We start from the raw sequence: 24,806 nt of genomic DNA, 5'->3' as shown, positions 1-24,806 counted from the left end.
CTTGCATACTGACATGCAAGAAGCACATGACAAAACAGGGAATTTAAGTGATTTACTACTCTGTATAATTCCATTTTTTTCAACACTCTGGAAACCCAAATAACCAGTTTAGGAAAAACAGTAAAAGAACTGATGAAGAAGAGTACCTGTGTTCAGATATTTTATTGCTGCCTACTGAATAGTCAGAAACTCAGTCATTAGAATCTTTATCGGGAATCTGAAATGCTGTGCTTTGTAAACAATTATTCTTCCCTGTGTTCCCCTCCATTCCAAAACTACACATTTATTAAAAATTGGATTAAAATTGAAAAAACGAAAGATTTTTTCACATTATTTGCATTTTCCTCTGTAACATGTCTACTGAATTACTCATGATTCCATTTGTAAATATCTTAGTAATACATTAACAACATTTAACTTATTATGTTCTGATGACCTGATCTTCCAAGGTCACTTCATCCACAACTGGATAGAAATACAGACCTACAAAACAGAAGACCCCACAGGTACTCTTAGAGCTTCTATATAAACCAGAATAATAATTTTAAAGACCTTTTTAATGAAATACAGATAGCTTGAATGGATGAAAGATGTTTTAAAAAGCTAAGACATTTCAGATAGAAATGATTGCTAACCTCTGGTACATGTTTTCTTTTTTCAGTAGGATGTGCATTAGTGGGGTTATTGCAAGCTGCAGGCTTTTGGGAAAATAGTTCATAATGGGAAAGAAAACTTAAGGAAAAAGACTGTACATGTCTTTCCTTGTTCATTTTAATGTTGTTTACTTGTTCTGTGTTCTGCTTTCTCTATAGACTTTTTCTGCTCTGGTTGCTCATAATTTCTGCCCTGACAACCTCTTTTTACACCCTTTTTATTATAAAATAAAACTAGCTATTTGAGCAATTCAGAATTGGGTAAGTAATGTCAAAAATGGGTGGATGTGCCAAATTTGCTGCCTCAAATTGGTTGTTTGATAAGGGTCTTTTACATTGTGAATTTTTCTTATAATTGCTCTATGCTTTCTATTGGTATCCCTTCCCTTACGCAAAACTTTCTCATCATAATATTTTAATACTAAAGCATGAGGGTAAGCACTGTTTTTAAATGATAGAACTTGTATCTATGTGCATTGTTAGGAAATGAAGATTCTGCTCCTTTCTTGTTGGCTGTAGAAGGGGTGCAGTTGCTTGCTTGCTTCTTGCATGGTAGAGTTTTCATTGGAGATATTCCCACAGGACATATGAGGGGCAGTTTCAAGAAGTAAGCCAGAATATCTACTGCTGCTGTGTAGTTCTCCCTTTCCAGCTTTACCTTTCTCACGCTCCCATCCCCATCACTAAACACTGCGTTTGAAGTATCTATTTCACGCTCACGAAAGGAGAGAAAACCAAAATTACCATGCAGCATATCAATAGTTTGTCTTACACAGATAATTATTCTCATTAGTCAAGTAAAGTATAGTTTCAATTCTCAAGTGATGCTGAGCACTTTCAACTACATTAAAGCAAATCAGGTTCGTGAATGCTTATCTTTGAGCTGTAACTAAATCCTCTTCTTTAGAATCCATGTCTCTAAAGTGGATGTTTCAACCTACTTAATGAAATTGTGAGAATGAGTTGACAAGTGTAATATGAAACTGTCTAGCTGATAAAATGTATTAAAATGTACACACATTGGATGACCCCCTGGCATTTCTTGGCTTATTTTGAGAACCATTCTTTAAAAGTCTCTTTAAGAAATAGCCACATGCTCTTCAGGTAAGACTGTTCTAGAATTGTAAGGTGGCTGTCCTTCACAGCTGTTTCTTCAGGTTGGATAGGAGTCATTTATGAACTGGGAAAATAAAAGACAGAAATAAATAATTTAAAAAAAATTAGTTTGAACAGCTTGTTCAAAACATCCAAGACCAGTTTTGCACAGATAGACCTGCACCGATAGATTACTTAAATGAACCAGGTCAACAGCCTGGGCTCGCCTGTAGCAGAAAGTTGAGGTCTTCTCTATCTGTATTATTTTTATTTATTTCACTTGAAATATAGCTAATACCCAATCTCGGGTCAATAAAACACTTTTGATTCAAACACTTCTCATTCATTTTCTTTCTTGCTCACAGGTTAACACTGAGTGGCTCTACACTGCAGTTGCAAAAGCTATATACATTAGCCTGCTTTAAGCTCTCTGCTGCTTGGATTAGACTGCTACTAGTACTTAGCCTTGCTACAATAAAACTAGGTCTCATGGTTCTACTTTCTGTAGATCTGTCTTTGACAAAAGAAAAGGATCTGAAACAGTGGTCTCTTGGCTAGTTATAGATAAATGCCCTACCTAGTGACCTACAGTGTTACTTACATTCTCGGATTCACTTTTCATCTTCAGAATAGTTACATGTAGTCTTGGCTTTACAGAATGTTCATACTTTAAGATGTCCATTTGTCTCTGTTAAATAATGAACATCAAAGTCCACGTTTCTGTGGTTCAACACCCCACAGCATTAGCTGTAGTAAGATGAGTTGCACATGTGGAATCTGAAGTTGGAACCAAGACTGTTGTAATGACCTGCAGGCAAGGGTTGCGTGAAATGAGGAATGTGTGTCTGGCGTACACAATTTTTACAGTTCAGCTGTTATGTACAGTAAATATTTGAGCCTGAAGACTTTACACAACCGTTCTTAAATGCATTGCTAAAGCCATGTTTTTTCTAATAGACCATCAAAATTTTTCATTCATAGATTCTTTTAAAATTGAACCCTGATATCCTTTAATGTAGATTTCCTTCAGGTCATTTGTGAATAGGTGAAACTTTAAGAAGCTATGTCTAAGCCTGCAGCCATTTAATTTTTTTATTTTCTAATTTTCAAAACTGTTCTGCTTTTTCCCTTTTAAGTGTGTCTGTATAGAGTATCAACTTGAATACTTGTTTAAGCACAATTGCTCAGAATTGTTCTGAAGTGCCTGACTGCTTGTCATCAGAAGTTTTCCAAAACTTCATTCTGTCAGCCAAGATTTGAAACTTAAGAATTCAGTGTAATTGAAGCATCTCTTGGAAATGTGTAGCTTTGAGTTTATTATAATAGCTAAATTTTCAATCAGATAAAAGTGCTGTATCAGATAATAAAACACAAGGAGACCAAATTTAACCTCAAGCAGGCATCTTTCATTTGAGCTGCTGCTCATATCTGCCATCCTGAAATGCTTTAAATTAAATCATTGTCCCATAGACATTCTCTAATGAAATCAGTATCTTTAAATAGTGGTTTATTTTATAAATTAATATTCGTCACTGTGGACCTTTCATGATTGAATGGAGGTAAATCTAAACTAAGTAAGCCTAGTAATACTCCTGGTAATTAAGCTTATAAATCCCTGTTTTCTTTTCTTTAACTTCCCCAAACATTGACCAACTTTTTGCCAACACAATCTTGAAGAATAAATCTAGGGACAAGTTTGTAATAAAACAATCTTCAAAAATTACTTTTTCTTTGAGATGATGTAATTCATGTTCTTTCTCAAAGTATTATGGAATGGGGAAATCCTTCCTTCTGTCAGGGGCATGCATTTTGATATACTAATGAATATCAACCTGAATTTAATGAAATGAAATTGGAAAAATCTTACTCTTAATATGCTCACCAGAGATTTATTAAAACATTACTAACTTCCATGAGGAGTTTCTCTGCCAGAGAGTTTTCCAGCTTGGGCTAAAGAAGACTTCTCCTGCAATTGCCACTGTATACAGTTGTTCTCTAGGCTGACCATGGGCCAAGCATCTGACGTCAGTGCAGAGGAACTTCTTTCACGGGTGGGTTGTCCATGGCTCCCATGAGTCTAAGTAATGGGGAGGTGAAAGCTGATAGGTTTGAATGCAAAACTTGGACAATTTCCCATGGAACTTGACATCAGAGGCTGCAGAGATTAAGAAGGGATCGAGGACTAGGCATTACAGTAAAGAATGGAATAGGAGATCAGCTGGCTGAGAAGAAAGGGAGTGACCAGCCAGAAAAGCATGTCATGTAGGACTGAAATGGCAGGAACTGGAATTCCTTTCGACTAAGAGAATGGAAGCAAAAAATGGTATGAGGTGATAGATCTGATGGAGATACTATATAGGCAGAGAACAGGGACAGGCTGTAGGAGAACAGGACTGTATAGGACTCCCCTGTATAGGACTGGGGAGAAATCGGTGGAACTGGAACCAGACGCCACCAAAACTATAGACAAAGTGATAAGTGCAGACCAGGACTAGAGGGGGAGGAATTCAGATATGGAGTCAGGAAGGAAGGAAATGGGAGCAGGTAGGCAAGAACCAGTTGTGAGGGTTTGTAGTGCATGTGAATACAGGCATGATGGGAGTCTGAGAGGCATTGAATGGCCTTGCTGGGTAAAGAGGTTGGTTCTAGGAACAGCATTCAAGGAATGGAGATGGAGACCAGGAGTCAAGACGGGTGAACGAGATTTGAGACCCACGTTTAGGCTGGAAGGAGCTGGACAAAGAAATTGCATTTTCAAGGAATGGGAAGAATAGTTTGTCACCACTGTGAAGGACTTCACATTTCTGATAATCACCCTTCAGATGGGAAATCTCCTGGTAAAATGCTTTCTTCCTATTTACTACTGCTGCACTCAGGAAGTTATGATTTGAAGATGTGCCATGTATTCCTGTCCGTACCACAGCCTAACAGTTGATAGTAGACCAAGCCACTTAATCAAGCTTTCCCCAGACACTCACTAATTTAGTCTGTGGGTTTCAAATTCTGAGTTCATTGCTTCCTGTTGCTTCATTTGCAGACAAGCTGAAGAGTCTCTAATATTTTAACTTAATTTAGAAAATTTGCTTTGAAGCATTAAGTTCTTGGTAATTTTAAGTACTAAGAAAAATGGGATACTCAGAGGATGCATTTAATTTTGAACTGTCAGCTCAAAGAAGTTTTCCGAAGAATAAATTGTGTTTTGTAATGGTGAAGTATGCCATTAGAAAACCTATGAGAATATTAGTAAATCTGCATACAGAGCAATGCGTACAGTAAGTAATGCATGGGGCAATGCATAGAACAATAAGGAATAAACAAAGCAGTCGCTCATTGCTTCAGTGCTATTTATTTTGCTCTAAATGCGGTAAGGCCTAGTGGAAAACTGATAGATGCTAATATACTGGAAAGTTGAAGATTTCTTCCAAACATCTGTTTTCTAGTAAACAAGCAAAATGTGTAATGGAAGGTTAGCCAAGTCAGTCCTTTCCTAAGCTGGTCATAACTGTCCTTGATTTTTCAACCTTGTGTGTGTGTGTGTGAAGCATATAGATGTGTTCAGACTCTGTCCAGTGTCTTAAATGAAAGTTACTTCAGGGTTTTGTTCATCCTTAACACTGGTGAATAGGTTGAGCCTTTAAACATACCGGTGAAGAACGTGAGCCATGCCAAATTTTTAAAGGCAGCACAAAATTTAACCCTGCTCATCTCTTTTCCATAGTGATAGTGAGGCTTGTCTGACTCCTTCAAGTCTAGTTGTCTGTCTTCCTTGCAGAAAAATACCCAGACTGGGTGAGGCATTAGATTTCAACAAGGTGGAGTCTATAAACAAATACTGTGTTTCTGAACTTGAAAATCTAGATATCAGGGTATCACATGCCATTTGCCTTCGACTGAGCCTTTGAAGATTTCTAGTGGTTTCTGTGCTGTTGGACACAGCACATGAGAAGCCTTTGCTCTGTGACACAGCTCCAGCATCTGCACCTGAAACTGGAAGGTTGGAACGGACCTAGAAAGTCAGAGATCTCAGTTTTAAATACAATGTACGTACAGGCCATGGATGCTGATGTACACACATGCCCTCAACACCTTAAAAGCCTTTTAAGCCTTTTGGGTTTTGTATTTCTGTACTGAGGGTATTTATTTCCACCTTACCTTTCTTTCTGTAGCTAACAAGGGTGCAGATTAAATATTTGTGTTTTCTGCAAACCTTTTATTCTTGCTTTGGAATCAGACTTTGCTTCTTTCACTTTGCTATACATTTTCTGCCACACAGTATTTTGATGCATGCCATAGCCTTAGTGATCAGATGAGGGTTCCAAGTCATATTAATGTTGTAAAGGGAAAGCATATCCATGAAGTTTCAAGTTGTTTTAGCTGTAGCACCTCTCTACGGTAACTGCAGAAACTCTTAACTAAGATCTATTTCAGCGTATTTCAGTTGGAAGGGAAAATATTCTCTGCAGTCTCGCAGCCTGTTTGGCCTTCCCACACTTTTATTATTCATGATGATTGTAGTGTCTAATTTAAAATTATTTGGCTTTTTTGCCTAGTACTTATTTGATAGAGATTTACTATTAATCTAGGTGTGGAATCCATATGTTGTTAGCATTTCTTTCACAAAATATCCGTGTTCTACACTGTCGACTAATGGAAACTGTAGTAATCAGTGGGATTCTAATGAGCAAAATAAGTTCTTCTAATTATCTCATAAACCTACTTTTATGACTGGAAGTACAAAAAAAATATTGCTTGAAAGTAGTGTTACCTTAGCTGAAGAAATTGAAGAGACTTTAGTTCCATACATCAGGTTGCCCATATATCCCAAGAGTAAAGTTCTCCATAGGTAGCAAGCAATGCAAATTATGCTCAGTGTAGCAAAAGAAATCATACTTCTGCCTGTTCTTGACTGTTTGAAGTAAATAGCTTGAATCTTGCCTGATTTACACAGGGGTAATTTGAAGTGTATCTTAAAATCAACATAATGAAAATGAAATTTAAATTCTCCGTGAGGATTTCTGCAGTTAGAAGTCTCAACAATATGGGTAAATTGGTACTCACTTGTATGGTATACAGCATTTCTAATGGAGCAACAATATCAGAAATAACACCTAGATATCCCCAGTCCTGCTCCTCTGCTTTCATTAAGTCACACTCTCAACATATAGACTGAGGAGAAAAGTTGTAGGTACATGTGCATGCTATTATGATAAAATAATAAAGGCTGTACGTGTAACAAGTGTTGCTGATAATGAGTACTTGATACCTGTATTCCAGCAGTCCAGGGCTACTTAGGTCATGCCAGGACTATATTAGCAGCCTTGAAAATGTATAAGCAAACCCTTTCAGAAGTGACTAGTGATTTCAAATAGAATCGAACTGTGAAAAGCAGCCCCTTTGAAAGTACCTCACTGTACTTGAAAATCAGCCCTCTTTTGAACTTGCTCATCAATCACAAAGACTGGACATTTCCAGTGATTTCTAGAATGATTTGGGGAGTGTCATGGAAAATGAGGTGCTCTGGATAAGGTGAACAATATCTCTACTTGTAGGGGAGGACTGTCATGGACATCTAACCTGTAGTTGCAGATCTCACATATGCTTTGGATTACCAAAATTGCATTAAAATTGCATTCTGTAGCTTATACTGCATCAATAATATAATGAACTATAAAACCTTATGTAATTTTTTTTATTTACTCTGAGCAAACTTCCTCAGAGGTCTCTATTTCTGAGAAGGCACAAAGAACAAGTTTTGACTCCCTGAGAGTGTGCGTCATGCTAAAGGTGTTGGTGAGAGGAAGAAGACTGCATTACCTGGGAGACGGAATTTATGAGGACATTTTCCTTAGTGAGAAAAAGCAACCTACTGTCAGTAATATTGATCAAGCTGATATTCACTAGGCAACAAGTCCCAGGCAAAATTTATATGGAAGATGCTGGATGTCAGAAATGTGATGTTACTATGGAAATGATTTATTATCAGCTAAAAGGAATTTTAATGGATCAAGCAACTGGCAATCTAATTTAAGGCACATTTCAGGTTTTGGAGTAAAGTCTTGAGAGAATGTAGCTGCTGAGTGTGTTCTGTGCGTATATGCCTAGCATGACGCTTCAAGCTTATGAAGGGATACTGATTTGCTGCTTCACATTCTTCATTGACAGAGAATGAACTTAGTCAGGATTCAGCTGATTCAAACACGATTTACAAGAATTAACTGCTGGAATCATTTTATAGTTAATTTTTTTTACTAATTTTGGGCCTTTTGACTGTTTTGATTCTGCTTACAGTTCTACTCTTCCTCTTCTGTACAGCAGTACGTCTTTCACCATGGAGGCCAGATCTCCTAGCTTTAAGCTTGCTCAAAGCCCTCGTTGCCCAATGCTCAATCTCCAGCCCTCCTGCTTCTGAAAATAGTGATTCTGGTTAACTAGTGTTCTGTATATTGCCAAATTGTTTGTTTTACTAAACTATGAAACCTATCTTTTCTTCTGACATTAAAATCTATTCCCTAAAATAATAGTCAGGAGTGTATCTCTGCAATCCGGACTAAAAGAGATAGTGAAAAGGGCAAGAAGTATTCTGTTACTGGCTTTTTACATGCTGGCAAAGGACTACGACTCTTGGACAGAATCAGCTCACTGAGGCCTCTGGATGCTGCTGTAATACTAGATATGAAACAGTAAAGTATTTGTGGCCTTTGAGCATTATTGTAAGGATACAGCATCAGGATACAGCCCTTCATTTCCACAGCCGCGTCCTGAAGTCACTTGCGCCAGAGAGAATGTTTTGGGCAAGTGTGAGCAAGTGACGGTTTTCCTAGGACCACAGGACTTGCAGTTGTAAGACTTTTTTAGTCGTCTATCATAAAAGGAACGCTGTTTTGCCCTGTGTGCCATCACCAAGTGTTTACAGTTCTGCTGACTAGGCATCTGTAGTATTTTCACTGTGTTTAGTATCTCCTAAGACTCTGAACTGTATGTAATATTTAATTTTTAAATATAAATAATATCAAGGAATTGATGATCTTAATTCAGGGACACTTTTTTGTCTCTTTCTATGTAAAGATTTAATTATTTTTTTTTAGCTATGCATTACCTTCTCATTAAGAATTTAAGATTCCTTGTGGTTCTCTTACTGCCCTTGGTAAGAAGGCCACACTGCTGCTAATAGTCACAACTTTGTTTTTATGTGTGTTGGACCTTGTCCAATAATCTTGATCATGCCCCAGGTAGTTAACATTTGTACTACTGTATTGGGTTCTACTACCAAAAGATCTTTTCATTGGCCTTCCTTTTTACTCCATGATATTAACAGTGTAGAAAAATGTTTAAAATTATGTTTAGACCTTGTAAATAGCGTGATTATTATCTTTTATAGACATTTGCGCAGTGTTTTTATACTCGCTGGAACTTTCATGTGTTTATATTTGGCACTTTTACAGGATGATGTAGATTTTTTTTCCCCATTATTATTTAGAAGTGCTTATAATCATGAGATCTTCGTTATCCACGGGCTGATTATCCAAGTTGTAGGTTAACTATTTCTTGTTATTTCCAGCCACTCACAGGCTGCAGCAAAATCTGCAGCCACACTAGAAAGCGTCTGCATTTGATGTGTTGTGAATTGCAGTATATTTTCACGAAGCACCGTTTTGCCTGCTAATGCTTAGTCTCTTCTGCTCTCCAAAGAAATGTGTTTCCAAGTTTTTGAAATGTAAATATTCCTGTAAATTGTACCCTAATCTTCCTACATATTGGAGTAACTGTTTTCATTTTATACAAGCTGGTATTCTTCATTATGTCTCGTATTCTTGATAGATGGGCACTAACTATATTCTAGTGCATTGGTTTATAATATTAAATACTTCATCGTGTATAATGTTGTTTCTTATGAAAAGTGCCTCATAATCGTTAAATATATGAATTATGAGTGGTTTGACCTGTATTCCAACACAATGTGAAATCCTAAGTCCCAAATTCAAAAAGTTTCTGAAAACTCAGGGTTAGATCCATAAATGTACTGATACAATATTATATTATATTAACTTATAACAGTTAATACAAAATGCTTATGATTGGTCAACTTGGTGGGGCTGATCAACAGGCCTGATTAGGTGGTATTTGGTTGTTTTTTATTCTTTCATCAGTATGAGCTGAAAGCAACTTGTTTGACATAGTAAGTTTATACTCTATGACTGATAGTAGAGTATGTGTATCAGTTATCCTTAATACAGTTTCTAAGAATAATCCCCTTCTACTAGTCGCATAGAGAAACACATGTAGTTGTGTTAACTGGAATTGTGTTTTTTGTTTAGCATTTATGTACTTACAATTCAAAGCAAAATAATCCCATGGCTATGCTTCCGAAGTCAGATGCTGAGAAAATGCTAGAGCTGATGCCTCTGCCTCCAAAATACCCAGTTCTCTGCGTTCGCACCTGTTAAAGGATGTTTAGTCATCTAACTTGCAGAAGGAATACTTTATTTGGAAAACGCAAAGTGCAGTAAGTAGTAGGGATGGTATTAGCAAAAGAACCTCATGTTAACTTCTTCTGCATTACAGGAGTACAAACGCAAGCTAGCCAGAGTGTCCCAAGTACGGAAAGAACTCAGGTCACGCATCCAGAACCTGCCTGATCTCTCTCGACTTCCCAACGTCACGGGCAGCCACGTACACCTGCCGTTTGCAGGAGACATATACAGCGATGATTGATTACAAGAACATCCTTCCATAACCTCTACTTTTCTGTGAAATGAGGGGTAGGTTAGACTGATTGGTACTCTTGTAGTATTATTTTTGTATATTGTTGGAGAGTGTCAGTAAAAATACTCTAATAATTTATAAAAAATGGTTTAAAAAGTTGATTTGTTTACTATTTTATTGGCGAGTGAACATAAGGGTACATTTATAAAAGTGGCATCTGTGTCTATTACATTGAAGAATGGATAATTATCTTATCTTTTGTAAAGATTTTAGTTGAGTGCCCTGTAAAAAGACATGCTAAGATTTTTCTTATGTACCCTATATTTAATGTAGATCAACATATAATCAACACAAACTTCTAACTCGAGACATTTCAGTTACTAGTGAGGGAGTGAAATGTGGAAATCACAAGCTTATGTTTGCAAGAAGGTTGATGCAATTTAATGCAAAGTTAAAAGTGATCTTACTGTCCATTACATTTAAATTACCCACTCACAGAACAAGTCAGGTGGGTTTTTTTGAAGTAAATGTTAGTAACCACTTTTGTATTGGAAAACATAAATCATGTTACACTGAGCAGATCTTTAAATGACTCAAAATATTGCAATATTTTAGTATCATTTAAAAGTCAGCATGAGAAACTATACAATCGACCAGTTTAATTATGTTTCAAAATTGTAATTTTTTTTTTTTTACAGCTGCTTATTTTCTAAATTGAGGGACCATTCATTTGTACTCTAATCCCTTTCTGGAACATCCGTCTCCATCTAAAAAGGTTAATCCCAGAAATGTGAAGCCATTTTATAGCTTTAATTAAATTGAAAGGTCATTCTCTAAACTGTCCCAGTTGTTAAATGCCCATTATTAAAATTTGACAATGCTCTGTACCATCCATACATGCAGCAACACGATGATACGGCCGTGCTGTACATCCTTTTCCACTGAGAAGCCCCAGAGGCCAGCATGGGCTTCCAGCCCCAAACCTCCACCCGCTCCTGCACACATTTCTAGATCTTGATCGTCTTTTCTCACAGAACAGGAGGAGACAGTTCAGGCCTGTGTATAAAAGTCAAACAGTGGAAAATTACTGCCTAGTGTCTCTTTTTCAAAAAGTCCTTTGCATGGCACAAATGTGGTGTTTGTCTACGGATAGCTGGATTTGTGAAAAGTCCTTGTTACCATACTATGCACCAGCTTTTAAGTTCACTTAAAAACTTAAAGATACAGACAGGCATCTGGCAGATTGCCAGAAAGTTTAGGCTTTTCAGTCAATCGGAATTAGGCATGTAATTGTTGAGGAGTGATTTAAAAAATGCCTACCCATACCTTTGGCATTTAGATGACCTTAAAAACCTGGGCTGCAAGTGTTTGAGTTGGATATATCATCGGAGTATGTAATGATTGCATTTTGTTCATGGGTTTGCACTTGTCAGGCATTGTTTTGCATCAGTTAGTTACATTCACAGTTTACAAGTTTAATGCTCCTTCTCACATGAAAGCATTTTTTTTTTAGAAAAATCTATTCTTCCTTTTCAAAAAGCACAACAATTCAAAATAGTCCTGGAGTGAAATTGTTGAAGATAGTGATCTGTCACTTGTTATTGACTTCTACAGGGCTAATCGCTAGAATACTTGTTGGATGTGAATGAAGAATAATCTTTCTCTTTAAAATAGATACACTTGGACATAAGCACCTCAGTCCAATTATCTTTTCTCATGGAAGTTGCCGTGAACTAAACCTCAGTTAAGTAGGGAAAACCCCCCAAAAGATAAAAATACAACCTGTTGACGTAGCATTCCATAGCATGCAATGTAGAATACTAATTTTATCCAAAATTCTGACTGATAGATAGGGATGCTGAAAATAGTTCATCAGAGCTCACTAGCTGTCCAAAGATTTGTAAGTTTTGAGTGGCAATTTTCCACTCCATAGGAAAAAAGAGCTAACTATAATGAATCCAGAGGAGTGTTTCTTTAGTTTAAGAAGTCTAATATGCAAAATTAAATAACACTTATTGGCATCTTTTCAGCATAGATTCTTGATATGAAAATGAATGTTCAGGTACAATTTTGATGTTTTAAGTATTTCTGTTCTAGTATGTTAAACTCACCTCATAAATTCTTATATACTTGTATGTGCATTACAGTTGCAGTTAAAGCTCAGTCTTGCTAAAGAATAGCACCAAATTAGTGATAAATATTAAAACAGCTTAATCTATTAAGAATTATAAAATAAATCATAAAACAAGGAGAATAAATAGTGAGTTCACAATTGAATCCCATCCATGGAAAACTTAATTTGTGCCCAGAGGTGATTATAAGTGCAGCGGCATGGCTTGTGCATTGAAGGATCTAAGTCTTGGATACTCAAAGCCATAGGGAATTAAGCTTAAACAGTCTTTCGCTACCTTAATTAAAAATAATTATAATAATAAAGTTGAATGCTGAATTTCCTTGATCTCTCAAGAGTATTAAAAAAGGCATGACACTTACTCCACTAGACTTGTTTTTCTTATTCACAACTCTTAGTGATAATGTTGCTTATCTACAGATAATGTAGAACTGATAAAAGAATGAGGAAAAATTTCAACTTCTTGATGTATATAAGTTTTAATTTTGAGAGAGTGCTATTTTCTGGATATATTTTTCTTTATTTTACTGTGGAATTGTTTACTTCAAGGAATATTTCATAAGTGGGTTTTTGGAAATGATCCCTCAGCATTTGTGTGGAAAAGAGGACTTGTGGAAGGTAAAGGTCACTCTTACAGCAAGTGTCATATGTTAGTGGCTGAATGGTACATTTTATTTATATGGGAAAGGCATCAGGTATCAACTAGCTAGAAGATTTATATTGTAATTGTAATAGTATAGCAGGAGATAACATGGTACGATACAAATGCAGCCCTGTAGTATCAAAAAATACCTCCAAATTCTCAGGTTCCAAAGTTTAACATAGGTACTTCTGACATCTCAGGAAGAAAAGAGGCTGGGTGGGGAAAGGAAGGGTGCCTAGGAGCTGAAAGGGAGAACATGTCTGGGTGGAAATGAAAAGCAAAACATATGTCAGCTTTTGTCAAAACGGAAATAACAATGTGAAGCTGGGCAGCACAATGTTTTAGCTGTAGATGGGACTATACAATGGAACTGCTTTGGGGCGTTACCACCCTGGGAAAGAAAATGTGTGGGTGTACCCTGCCCACCTCTTCTAACGTGGTCTGACTCTGCTCAAACCAGAATGCCCAGCCTACGAAAGGCACAATTATAAAATATCTGAACATTTTTCATCTAATAATAAAAGCATAATGACTAGATTATTTGCTTCACTATATTGCACTTTTATTGAGCATTCTCCGAAAAAAGCAAAGAGATTCCTGCAGCTCTTTGCCATATGAGAATGCTTACCTTGGAGGTCACTGGGGCTGCTTGTATATTCTAGTGTTTGCAGGCTCAAGCTGTGTTTTTGCAGAATGTTTTGAAAGATATCAGGAATATTACCCCACTCCTATGGTTTTAAAAATAAATGTGAAGTCCTTAGTTACAAAAATTACCATTCTTAGAAATTGTGTTTCATTACTCCTTTTGAAAATTAAACTACAGCCTGCAGTAACATTAGCTAGTCTGTTTCACTCCGTTAATGTTTGTATTAATATATTAAAATGTCTCAATTAATCCCTAGCAACACAACCCAAACTACATGCTTATTATGTATTTTATCCGAATAGTCTTCTGAATGTTGAACCAAGAGCTTTCATTAGGATAAAATTACATTCCTGTTTACCTGAAGTTTAAAAAGACAATGTGTTAGGACTTCCACAGACTCCTACTGCTCTCACACGTCAGTGGTAACTCAGCCTGGTACTTCAGTGATGACCCACAATACATACGTAGGCTGCAGTAGCCCCCCGTGCAGATGACCGGGGAAGACATGGAAGTCATACAGAGGCTTGATGGGCCCTCTACAGAAGAGCTGGATTTCAACCTTTTGAAACGTAAGCAAATAGATTCATGGGTGTGGGTTTTTTCGGTGGAAAAATTAATGAACTAGAAAACCAGCACGTCTAAAATTTGACAGTTACATTTATAAATATTTAGGGCCAGTTCTGCTCATTATTCATGCATATAATCACAGTGACTATTCTTGCAAGTAAAGAAAGCAGACTCAAATACAGTGTCTGAAGTGGAATTTCTTTTTTAATGAATGACCAATTTTGTCTCGGCTCCTATTTCAGTGTGTCATTTATCTTGATTAAGTAGTAAATCTCTTCCATCTTGTTATTTAGAAATCTAATTCTGATTTCATCTTTACAATATTTAAAGTATCCTACTAAGCATGATGTTTTTGTGGGAATTTGCAAAAAAGTTCAATAGCACTCGTTACTTGTTTGCAACAGAAATAGACTCATTTGTTAAAAGCTAACAAGAAAAGTTTGAAATGTAAAGATGTTTCATTATTGTGCTTTTCTGACAGAACGTGTAATCCTTGTGTAATTTATGTCCTCAGAATAACACCTGTATGTACGCTCTTTCATATTTAATAGAATAAAACATTGTGTAAAAACATCTTTGAAATCAATTTTTATTGCTTGCCTACTCAGTCTCATGATATGAAATGGCTTTAATGTAAACTGCTCCCTAGACTTAGGAGTCAACCAAAATCTCATAGTGATGCTGGCAAAACGGTCAAAACTAATTTTGAAGTTTACTACTCTCTGTATTTTGTGTGACAATTTTCAGTGAGGAAGCAGTGCATTAAAAAGTCAGAGCTCGTATCTCTAGAACTGTAAATTTCATAAAAGAAATACTGTTCATATACCATCTAGTTTGGCCGAAGTGTGCGTTTCTTCAGAGGCGGGGCTGGGCGTGAGGGAACCAGTTGTAATATGCCAGTTTGAGCTTCCCAACACTCAAAAACGGGAAAATGGCTCAAGCTGATGTTTCAAAATAACACATGCTTTAGTTGAGCTGGTTATATCAAGACACACTTTGTAGCATTTTCAACGCGTGGTATGACGCTATTACTGTCGATGATATACATACCATTGCGTAAGTAGAATTTGTATGAGCTGGGAAATAACTCTCGCTCTATAATTAAGTACCTGTACGCAGGGCTGTACGCTTAAGAAAACCTTCTTGGTCTTGCTTTACGAAGTCTGGGTGAAATTCTGCCCTCACTGAAATCAGGGGGCCATTTCCCCTCTGTGAAGAGTTGTCCTTCCCGCCCCCCAAACACAAGCCAGTGAGGCCGCGTGGCAGAGGTCTGGGGCAGGCTCAGCTGTGGTCTCTTGCAGCCAACAATTAACCTTCAGTGTTTCGTCGAGTACAGGAATGTAGTGTATTCTGAAGGGAAGAGTGTGTGTGGGGGGGTGTATTTGTATGTATACACATCTGATGTGCGTATATATATTCATCATATATAAAAATATGTATGTATGTACATATGTGTGTGTCTATATATATATAAGTTTTTAAATACACTGATTCTGTGACAGTCCAGTAACAGAAAAAGCCTGTATTAGAGGCTTAGGAATAACATAAAAGCACTTCAGATGATAGAAAGCACCAACACTGTTTCTGCCCAGCATTTTGAAGCACGCTTGTAAAGCAAGGAATGGCGCATACTGAACGATTTTTTTCCTTTTTTTCCACAGTGAAGTCTGATAGCTTGCAATAGTGATCCCTTATAACAACACGCTTGGACATGTCTGACAACTGGTAATTAAAAGAAAAATGTATTTTTTGGAGCATGACAAGACTCTGTCTACGTTAACAAATAGCACATTGCAATAGTAATACACCTGGAGTGCAGAATACCTGAAGCTCAGTGCCTGGCATCCACGCTACGCTTCTTGGAGATGCGTACTTCGGACTAGCTCTCCTGTCGTCCTGTGGATAGGTCACCCATTAGCGTTCGCAGCACCTCGGTCGTGCCCCGGACCACGTCTTTTATCCATTGTCTGTAGTTTTATCCAAAAGGAAGGCGACTCGTACTCCGAGACCACTCGGTATTGGGTAAAAAGCAAAGTAAACAGGGACAATTGGGAGATCTGCTTCGAAAGCGTACTCCCGATCTAACACGTTCATGCTGGTGCACCTTAAAACGTAGCAGAGGCCCATGCTGATTTCACGTAAGCCTCACAGGAAGCACAATGGTAGAGTACCTAATGTGTGTACTTTTAATATAAAAATTTATTGCAAAACTTGTTTTTCAAATACTTTTGTATTACGCACATTTTCCATCAACAAGATGATTGAAGTATTTTTCCAGAGGACTGGACCACAAATACAGCAACAACAGGTGAATTAACGCCACGTTCTACATTGGAAAAAGGCCTAACTCCAAGGGCCATATTTTGATCAAAGAATGACAGTTAATTTGATCCTACACATACGTAAGAAACAAATGGCAGTCAACTTTTCAAAGTTACTCTGCAAGTGTACAGAAAATATAAAAAGGTTACATGACAATCTTTGAGACTGTAAGTAGAATTTGCAGCAAACTGTTCTCCCCTGCCCTGGACTGCTTTCAAGCCTACCAACGGATTTGCTGGTCCTATTTCTTAGGCGGTGTTCATTGACTCTGAGTACACTTAAAGGAAAATATTCATTAGAATACAAAAAAAAAAGGAAAATACAGACCTTTAAACCCAAGAATTTAAATGTTTTTAACCGATTGATTCTCTTTTCAGAGGGGAAATCTGAAGCACGATTTGCAGAACTGTCACTGCAGACTGTACGCAGGGCAGGCTATGAACTCAGTCCGGAACGGTGACTTTCTACTGTCCTTTCTCACCTCCGTGCTGAATTGAAAACGTAAAATCTGACAGTGGAGACCGCTTTAACCTCGACAATTGTCTATTCACATCAAAACTTTTTGGTGCAACAAGTTGACTACTGTCCAGGGCAAACCTAGTTTTCCAGATTGAAGTCCAGGAAGGAAGCAACTCTGAAGCTCGATAAAACTGAGAAACATTTAAGAGGTTCTCTCCTTATTCATTTCTGAATGAGACAAAAGTGACCCATTTTGGTAGCACCAGAGCAACTAGAAAGAAGCATCCTGTGTTCTTTATGACTGTGCCATTCTCGTAGCTGTAACAAATCAGGGCACCAACAGCAGTCTAACGCGGAGCTGTCAGTTGCTACTGAGAGCATCCCACATTAGAGTGCAATTTTACAAGGTTCTGCGTTATCCTGCGACCAGTATCACCTGCAGCCCAAATCACAGACAACGTTCTTAAGAAAATGAAGAAACTTAATCTGGTGATAGTGTGTTTTCTCTCTCTTTGTATGTGAGTGCTGTCTTAAAGAGTAATTTACTTTGGAACCTTTGTAAAGGTTGTGTTAAAGGCTGTGCTTAAATTACCACAGGTATCAAAAGACAGCGACACTACCGGACACCACATGAGACCCTTGAAAATACCGTACCTGCAGGAAGTGACGGTGAAAGTGTCTTTGTTCTACTCAAACATGCAAAGCAGGGATGAGATCTTTTAAATTGTGATGCATTATCTTGAAAATAGTGGGAGAGTGAGGTGGAGCAAGCTGCAACCTCCCTACCCCCAAATTGCTTCCAGGTCTGCCAACTTATCCGTTAGTCCTGCTGGACCCTCTGATGGATCCAGTATTGTCAGCTTCCTCAAAGGATAGATCCTGGCTTTTAATTCTTGGCCCACTGGAGACTGCAAAACACGTTCAAGATTCCCAAGCATATGAGAGTGGCTATTTTCTCATCTCCCTCTTGCGGACAACCAGTCCCCTTAGAAACAGAGCTTGCTTCTAAAAAATACGGTCGACGCTTTCACAGGGTACATGCTGTTAGCTTGAGTTTTAAAGAAATCACTTTGTTGATTTACTAAAACTGGAACAATACTTATTGCTGTAATCTTTATTACTTGGAAATAATGTATAACTAAAGTAAAGTCAAGAAGGTTTTCAAATCTGCCTTCTGGCTTTTCTCTTTTTCTTCTAGGTTAAGCATCCGTTTTAGCTTAGAAAAGTGAAATTTGGAGTTTCGGGGAGTCTTGGAAGCAGAGCTGGTTGTCGCCTGTCCGGATACACATGTTCTGAAAAACAGAAGACTCAAATTATTTGTCTTGAAGGCGAGGAATCAGAATTAACATAAAGTAACTATGAAAGTGCATATATATAATCTGAGTGAAAAATTTTGAACGCCATAGTGTATTTTCATGTGAAAGTGAGTAGCCAGAGGTATAACTTTGGTATGCAAATTTTAAGCCAGGCATTTCACATTAATGACAAGAACACAATTGTGCGTTCTTCGCACATAGTCGCTTTTCATTAGAATCTTTGATTTTAAAGGCTGGAAAGTTAAAATTAATCTCCTCAGTCAGACCACTGAAGAAAAATACTTAGTTATCAATTTAAAGTTTATTAAGTGACTAATCTGAAATCAGTACCTGACGCCCTTTCCCAACAAGACATAATACCGTAATACGCTCTACTCAGCAAAGTGCCTCTTTGTACCTGGGAAGTGATGAGGGAGTGTTTCCTTTAGATCCCCACCTATTGCAGCTTCCCGGTGTCACTTTCTTTGCAGACTGAATTTTTACATCTGGTGTCCTCAGGCTAGATTTAATACTTGGGGTGCCAGAATTGTGTGTCTTGGTAGCCAGAAAATCCCTGCTTTTACCGTAATGTCTTGTTGTTTTGTTGCAGGAGTTGCAAGTAACCAGCTATGGAGAGAAGAAAGGAATTATCAACCATTCTTTCAGTCCTTCCACCTTTATATTACAAAGCCATTGTAAGAATCATCCAAACTATTCTCCAGATATCATGACCCAAATATTTGCTTAAGTGAAACATGAGATATTAAAAAGCAACATGTACTTTACACTTAGTATTTTCATTTAGGCTTCTTAAGCCAAACACATCCTATGGGTTTATCTAGAAATTACTCCAGTCCCCTAGCAACTCATTTCAGGAGACCCGTAACTCTGAATGTAATGTTGTACAGTGAAATATGGAAAACAAGCCCGTCAAAACAGAAAGATGTAACAGCACCTGAACTGGTTATCTTGAGTATACATAATAGGTATTTGTATTTTGCTAAAAACCACGACATACAGCGTGATCTAAATTCATTAGCATATTCTACCCCAATGAAGTTATATTACACACTTTCCAGGGAGCCTTGAAATAAAATATTTAAATTACCAAGCTCTCAAAAATAGTCGTTCATAACTAATAACAGCAAGTCTCAGTGAACAAAGAAGAGGCTTTCTGTTAGTGCAAAAATAGTTACTACAATATGGAGGAAGTTCTAAACAAAGGGCACTTTCTCTTCTGTTTACTTCTAGGCTGCAGGGAACTTCCAGCAGCACAGTATGTTGCAGAGGTGCATCAGAACAGATAATGTCACAGAGGCAGGCAGATACTCCTAACATCCCTGACTGCCATGGCAACTACCCCGATTAAGAGACATGAGAGTAATACAGCCAGACAACTTTTCCAGGCACACAATTACACTGACTGAAAAAACACAGTTACGTGATGTTTCTGGTTAAAAAACACACTCAGAATGTCACAAAAAAGCCTAGGCAGTTTTGAAAACATCCATACCCAATCATTCTTCATTTCAAAGTCTGTAAATTTACCTAAATTCAGATTGCTTAGGAAGAATTACATTTAGAAATGCCGAAATGAAACGTTTTCAGTTAAGTGCTTTGACTGTCTCTAGACATTATTTTGTCAGCCTAACAAACTAAAAAAGAGAAAGATCATTACTTATACAGTTCAGTTATTGATGTATTTTTAGTTCTCCTAAATGAAATTCAGATGGGGAAAAAAAAAAACCACAGCATTGCATGATGATTTAGCACTCCACGGAATATAAATGGAGGTGAACACCTTACAGTGCAAGAATTAGCAGATTAATCATAGCACTGCACAGATAGTTTCCATTCCCTGAATTACATATACAGTTAACTCAAAAAATTTTAAAAGCCCTGAAATAGTTCATAATGTTATATGCCTTTTTGTGGCAGAAGTGTTCTCAAATCAAGTTCTACTTGCTAAGAAAGGTATCAGAGGCACAACCTGTCATATTGTTGCTTGGTTTAATTTTCAACCACACTCGAATTTTCATTTTTGCAAGTCTCGGGTATTAGATTATAGGGATCTACATTGCTAATTTTGAAAGCTGTCAGTTGCTGACAGTATTTTAAATACTTAAGACCAGAAATACTTAAATCATAATCCACAGCACAAATGCAAACAGAACTGAGCAGAACACCAGTGCAGCAAACTGTAATTACATCCCAAGATCAGAATATTATCCAGAGTTTAAACTGGATCTATTTAAAACTGAATTTTAAACTACTCATATGAATACACAGTGCGTCCTAAGACCCTCTCCAGCTACAGAATAAATCCAAGAACTCAACATAATTCCACAGGACACTGTTCATCAGTTGTCTAAAGAGACAGTTCTTAATGTATGCTAAAGGTTTGTGATCCCAGAGGAACAAAGCAAACATTCCAACTTCTCAGATGCCCTTTCTGCTGCTCAACTATGATCTACAATTCGGAGGGAGTAATAGCAAGGGTGCCTTTCTGGAGCACCTTTTTATGCCCTGACAGCTGAGAACCTCTGTCGTATTTCCTCAGTTTAATTTTGTGTTATTGACTCTTTAATAATTTTTGCTTTTGCAAATTTTACTCCCCAAACCAGCAGACTCTCATCTGAGAAAATGCCGAATGTGTCAGCAACTGCTGGGCACAATAGGGTACTGTCTCATTTATTAAAACATCCATTCACATAACCTGTTTTAATAGTAATGCATGCCTTGGCAACACTAGATTAAACGTACACTGTTCTTCTTCAAATAATAGTAATTACTATAAAAAATAGTGATTAAATCTCATATTCCCGAGTAATTTTAGGAAAAAGAACCGAAGCCCCAAAAGCAACATTAACTTGTTTAAATTACCTCTGTGGTTTAGTTTTAGTTTTTGGACAACTGAAAAAACTGACCATGTTATCAGTCACTCAAGCCCTTCCTCACAGCTGAAACAAAGGCAGTAAATGTCAAGCTATGCATACCGGCAAAACCAGCCTGACTTCAGTCAACGGCATGTTTTTCTTCTTAGGTATGTTTTGGGGTATCCTTAGCAATGGATTTCTAAGGATTCTAATGGATTTTAGGATCTACATGGCTGTATTAAGCTTCTGCATCTAGTAGAGTTGCCTGGTCCTAGTTCTGCCACATTCATAGGCAAAAAGGAACAGGCAAAAATCTGCCACTCCTGCCATTTTTGCAAAGTTATGCAAATGATACAGTAGCTGACAGTGGAAATGCCAGAGCTTCCCGGCAGGAAGAAATTACTTAATTTTCAGCAAGATCTTAGACATCTGCAAAGTCTACCCAGACTGCTGATAAAGAGATCACAGGGAGGGGAGAGCTGTTTGTGTAGCTTCTCTGACACATAGCATTGGGGGTTTTTTGTGGGGGGGATCTTACTGTTCTTGTCATTGTGCTCATGATCTCTCTATTGTGGAGGGTAGATTTTAAAAGTTTTGGTTGGGAATAGAAGTTATCCCAAAAGAAAGGAAGAGTTATATGCTCATGAAAAAAAGGAATGTGTAGGTGTGAGCTCCGCTTCTAAGAGAAGGATTTCCATATCTTCTTTTTTATGCCACTGAAAGGTTTCAAGGAAATACCAGGTATTTGGCAGTTCCAATATCCTTACCAGAACACTTCTTGACTCCCTGTACTTTTTCAAAAGCTTTATCTGTTTCATATTAAGTTTATGGTTCTTCGCCTCTCGTTTAAGAATTTTCTCTATCTGTGGAGTCACTTTCATCTTTGGTTTGAGACGCACCCGGTGGCTATCAGGAACCAGGAACTGGAAGCAGTAAGGACATATCCTTTCTAATCCACATGCATTATCTGCAGATGAATAAAGGTAAAAGAGAGTAAAACTTGAAATAATTGTTTTATAGGCAAACATTAACATTGCATGTTTCTATTTTAACATTATCTAGGTAGAGATATTTTTATTGTATGTTTCAGATACAACCAGAACACAAGAGGAATTGTGTTCTGAGCACAATTCATGCTAAATTTACGTACAGCCTAAGTTTACACAGTATGTAATAGTAAATTTTGCCAGAAAAATGCAATTCATTCCTAAAAATCTTTAACAACGGAGGGTCATGATTCTGCAAGGAGCTCCATGCAGGCACACTTTTTTGCCAGATCAGTGACACCAAAGCCTTGTAAAGCTCTTTGCCCATTCTAAGTGCAAGAAGATGACAGCATCTCAGCCTGGGATGACAAAATGCTTTGAGTTAAATTTCAGACCTAATATGAAGCACGCTCCTGCGTCTGCCTTATTACTTCCTGCTGCCAGAGCCGGACTCGAGCACCTCTCCCTAAACCCCTGAGCAAACACCTGGACCCTGCCATCTATCAAGTCTGCCATTTCTGCCAGCAGCCCCAAAGCACACCCTGGCACAATTTTGTGGGGGCAGCACAGGGGAAAGTGGAGAAAAAGGGAAGGTCTGCCCTCATTCTTAGGGCCACACTTCTGCCCTTCAGCTGCCCGGGCAGCCCCTGCGCACTGCTCTCCCACGGCAGGAGCCCCCGCTGGGCTGCACTGGGCTGGCAGGGCTGCCAGCGCACGGCGGGGACGGCGGGAGCCCCTCTCCTCCTCCTCCTGCAGCGGGGCAGCGGCCCCGCCACCGCCGCCTGCGCCCGGGCCCCCTCACTCGCCTCGGGAGTTGCGGAGCGTCCACCTGCGCGAGAGAAGAGCATAGCGTCACGTCGCGCCGCGCCGCGCTACATCACATCATCACATCACATCACATCACATCACATCACATCACCCCGCAGCGGCCCCGGCCACGCGGCGGCGCGCCACGGCAGGCGCGAGGACCGGGGGCGGGGCTCCCCACGTGCGTCACCAGGTAGCTCTCCCCCCCACCACTTCCAGCCAGCCCGCCCGCCCCCCCCCGCCGCCGCTGCTTCGCGTCCCGCCCCTCCCCTCCCCACCCCGCCCCGCCCCGCCCCGAGGGCCGCCGCGTCCCGCCGCGGGCGCTTACAGCAGGAACCGCGCCTGGCCCGGGCAGGCGCCCACCAGCCCCTCCGCCGCCACCTCCAGGAACCGCCGCTGCTGCCCCATGGCGCTGAACCCCCGCCCCGCCGGAAGCCGCCGCCAGCCAGGTCCGGCGGCCGGGGGCAGGGAAGGGAAGAAGGGGGGGGATGTGCACTTTTCGCCGAGGCCCGGCGGGTACCCGCGGCCGTAGCACCATCGTTCCGGGGTCGGACGGGCCCGCGGTCCCCCGCTAAGCGCGGCGCGGCGGCTTTACCCGGGCCGTTCGGCCGGGTGAGGGGGAAGGGGCGCGGGGCGAGGCAGCCAGTGGAGCAGCCCTTGTTTCGCCCCCGGCCGCTCCGCGCCGGCCCGTGGCCGCCGGGGCGGGCTGCGGCAGCGGGGGAGGGCTGCGTTGGCGAAGGCTTCGTGACCGGTGTGCGGGCTGCTGCCGCCCTCCCCGGGAGGCCGCGGGCCCGCCATCCGCTGGGGCTCGCGCCGCCGGCGGCCGTTGGGGCGGCAGCAACGGCTGCGCGCGGCCGTTGGCGGGGCCGCTGTGAGGGAGCGCGGGCGGGCGGCGGGGACGGGGGCGCCGGCCCCTCCCGGTGCCAGACGTGAAGAAGCGGTAGAAAGGGACACCGGTGCTCAGGAGCCGCTTGTGTCTTCAGCGGTGGTGCAAGTTTGCTTTTTTTCTGTAGGGAAGAAAACTTTCACCTCAGGGGAAAAAAACCCAGATTCCTCTCTCGAGGGTTGTCACGTGAAAAATGTCAGCCAGCAGCTCAAGAAAGCCACTTGGTGTTCAGAAGTGCTGAACATCAGCGATCTTCTGCTCTGTTTGGATGCCTTTTTATGAATTTTGGCAACTACATACTTTGCTTTATCACTCTGCAAATGTGCGCCTATTAAAAAGAAAAAAAAAAACCCTCGGCTTTTCGATGTTTGATGTGTGTTTTATTAATTCCCTTGGCCTCACTCATTTGCTAGACATTCTTCTTCTTTGATCTATTGGTAATGGTGTTCATTTAGGAGAGGTATTCATCTGAGCAGGCTTCAATACTCTATCAAGGAATTTGAATAAATACAATTATTTCTTATTTTCTAACATGGAGTAGCCGAGGGCTTTACAAGTAGAAAATCATGGGAAAAATTGAATTTCTGGGCTTCCTTTAATAGGGGAGCTTTACAGTACAGTCAATAAATCTGGCCTCGTTAATGAAATATTCATAATAGCTACAATTAGGACCTCTGCTGGCTTTATTTTTGAATTAAAAACACATTTTTCAACAGACCTTTCAATATTACATTTTT

At 39.5% G+C, this 24,806-nt stretch overlaps 2 protein-coding genes across 6 annotated transcripts in view; one reads left to right on the top strand and one right to left on the bottom strand.

Annotated features, from left to right (window-relative positions):
• RPRD1A (regulation of nuclear pre-mRNA domain containing 1A) overlaps nucleotides 1-16,166 on the top strand; it is a 48,431-nt gene extending 32,265 nt beyond the window's left edge. For 2 of the 4 annotated variants that reach the window (XR_014228164.1, XR_014228166.1), the window contains 2 exons: nucleotides 10,311-14,440; nucleotides 16,100-16,166. Coding sequence is in view for 1 of the 4 variants with exons in the window: in XM_082311885.1 (XP_082168011.1) it covers nucleotides 10,311-10,460 (150 nt within the window). In the remaining 3 variants the exon portion in view is untranslated. Of the gene's footprint in view, nucleotides 1-10,310; nucleotides 14,965-16,099 lie in introns of those variants that run through there. The other 2 variants (XR_014228165.1, XM_082311885.1) reach the window with 2 other exon arrangements.
• Nucleotides 16,167-16,656: 490 nt separating this feature from the next.
• Nucleotides 16,657-23,631, bottom strand: RMP24 (ribonuclease MRP subunit p24). Of its 2 annotated transcripts, none has more exons than XM_082311922.1 (5): nucleotides 23,512-23,631; nucleotides 23,183-23,205; nucleotides 22,158-22,357; nucleotides 18,933-19,141; nucleotides 16,657-18,511 (listed from the first exon to the last, which is right to left on the bottom strand). In XM_082311922.1, exons 1-5 carry the CDS (start codon nucleotides 23,589-23,591, stop codon nucleotides 18,358-18,360), a joined length of 666 nt encoding a protein of 221 aa, XP_082168048.1. In that variant the 5' UTR covers nucleotides 23,592-23,631; the 3' UTR covers nucleotides 16,657-18,357. The 2 variants fall into 2 exon arrangements, with proteins under 2 accessions (XP_082168048.1, XP_082168049.1); XM_082311923.1 differs by having other exon boundaries at nucleotides 18,349-18,511; nucleotides 22,290-22,357; nucleotides 23,512-23,618.
• Nucleotides 23,632-24,806: the final 1,175 nt, after the last annotated feature.

Source organism: Platalea leucorodia (genome assembly GCF_965183815.1).
Source record: "Platalea leucorodia genome assembly, chromosome: 1".
NCBI classification, from domain to species: domain Eukaryota; kingdom Metazoa; phylum Chordata; class Aves; order Pelecaniformes; family Threskiornithidae; genus Platalea; species Platalea leucorodia.
The sequence above is the reverse complement of the archived record's forward strand: the minus strand, read 5'-3'. Positions and strand labels throughout refer to the sequence as shown.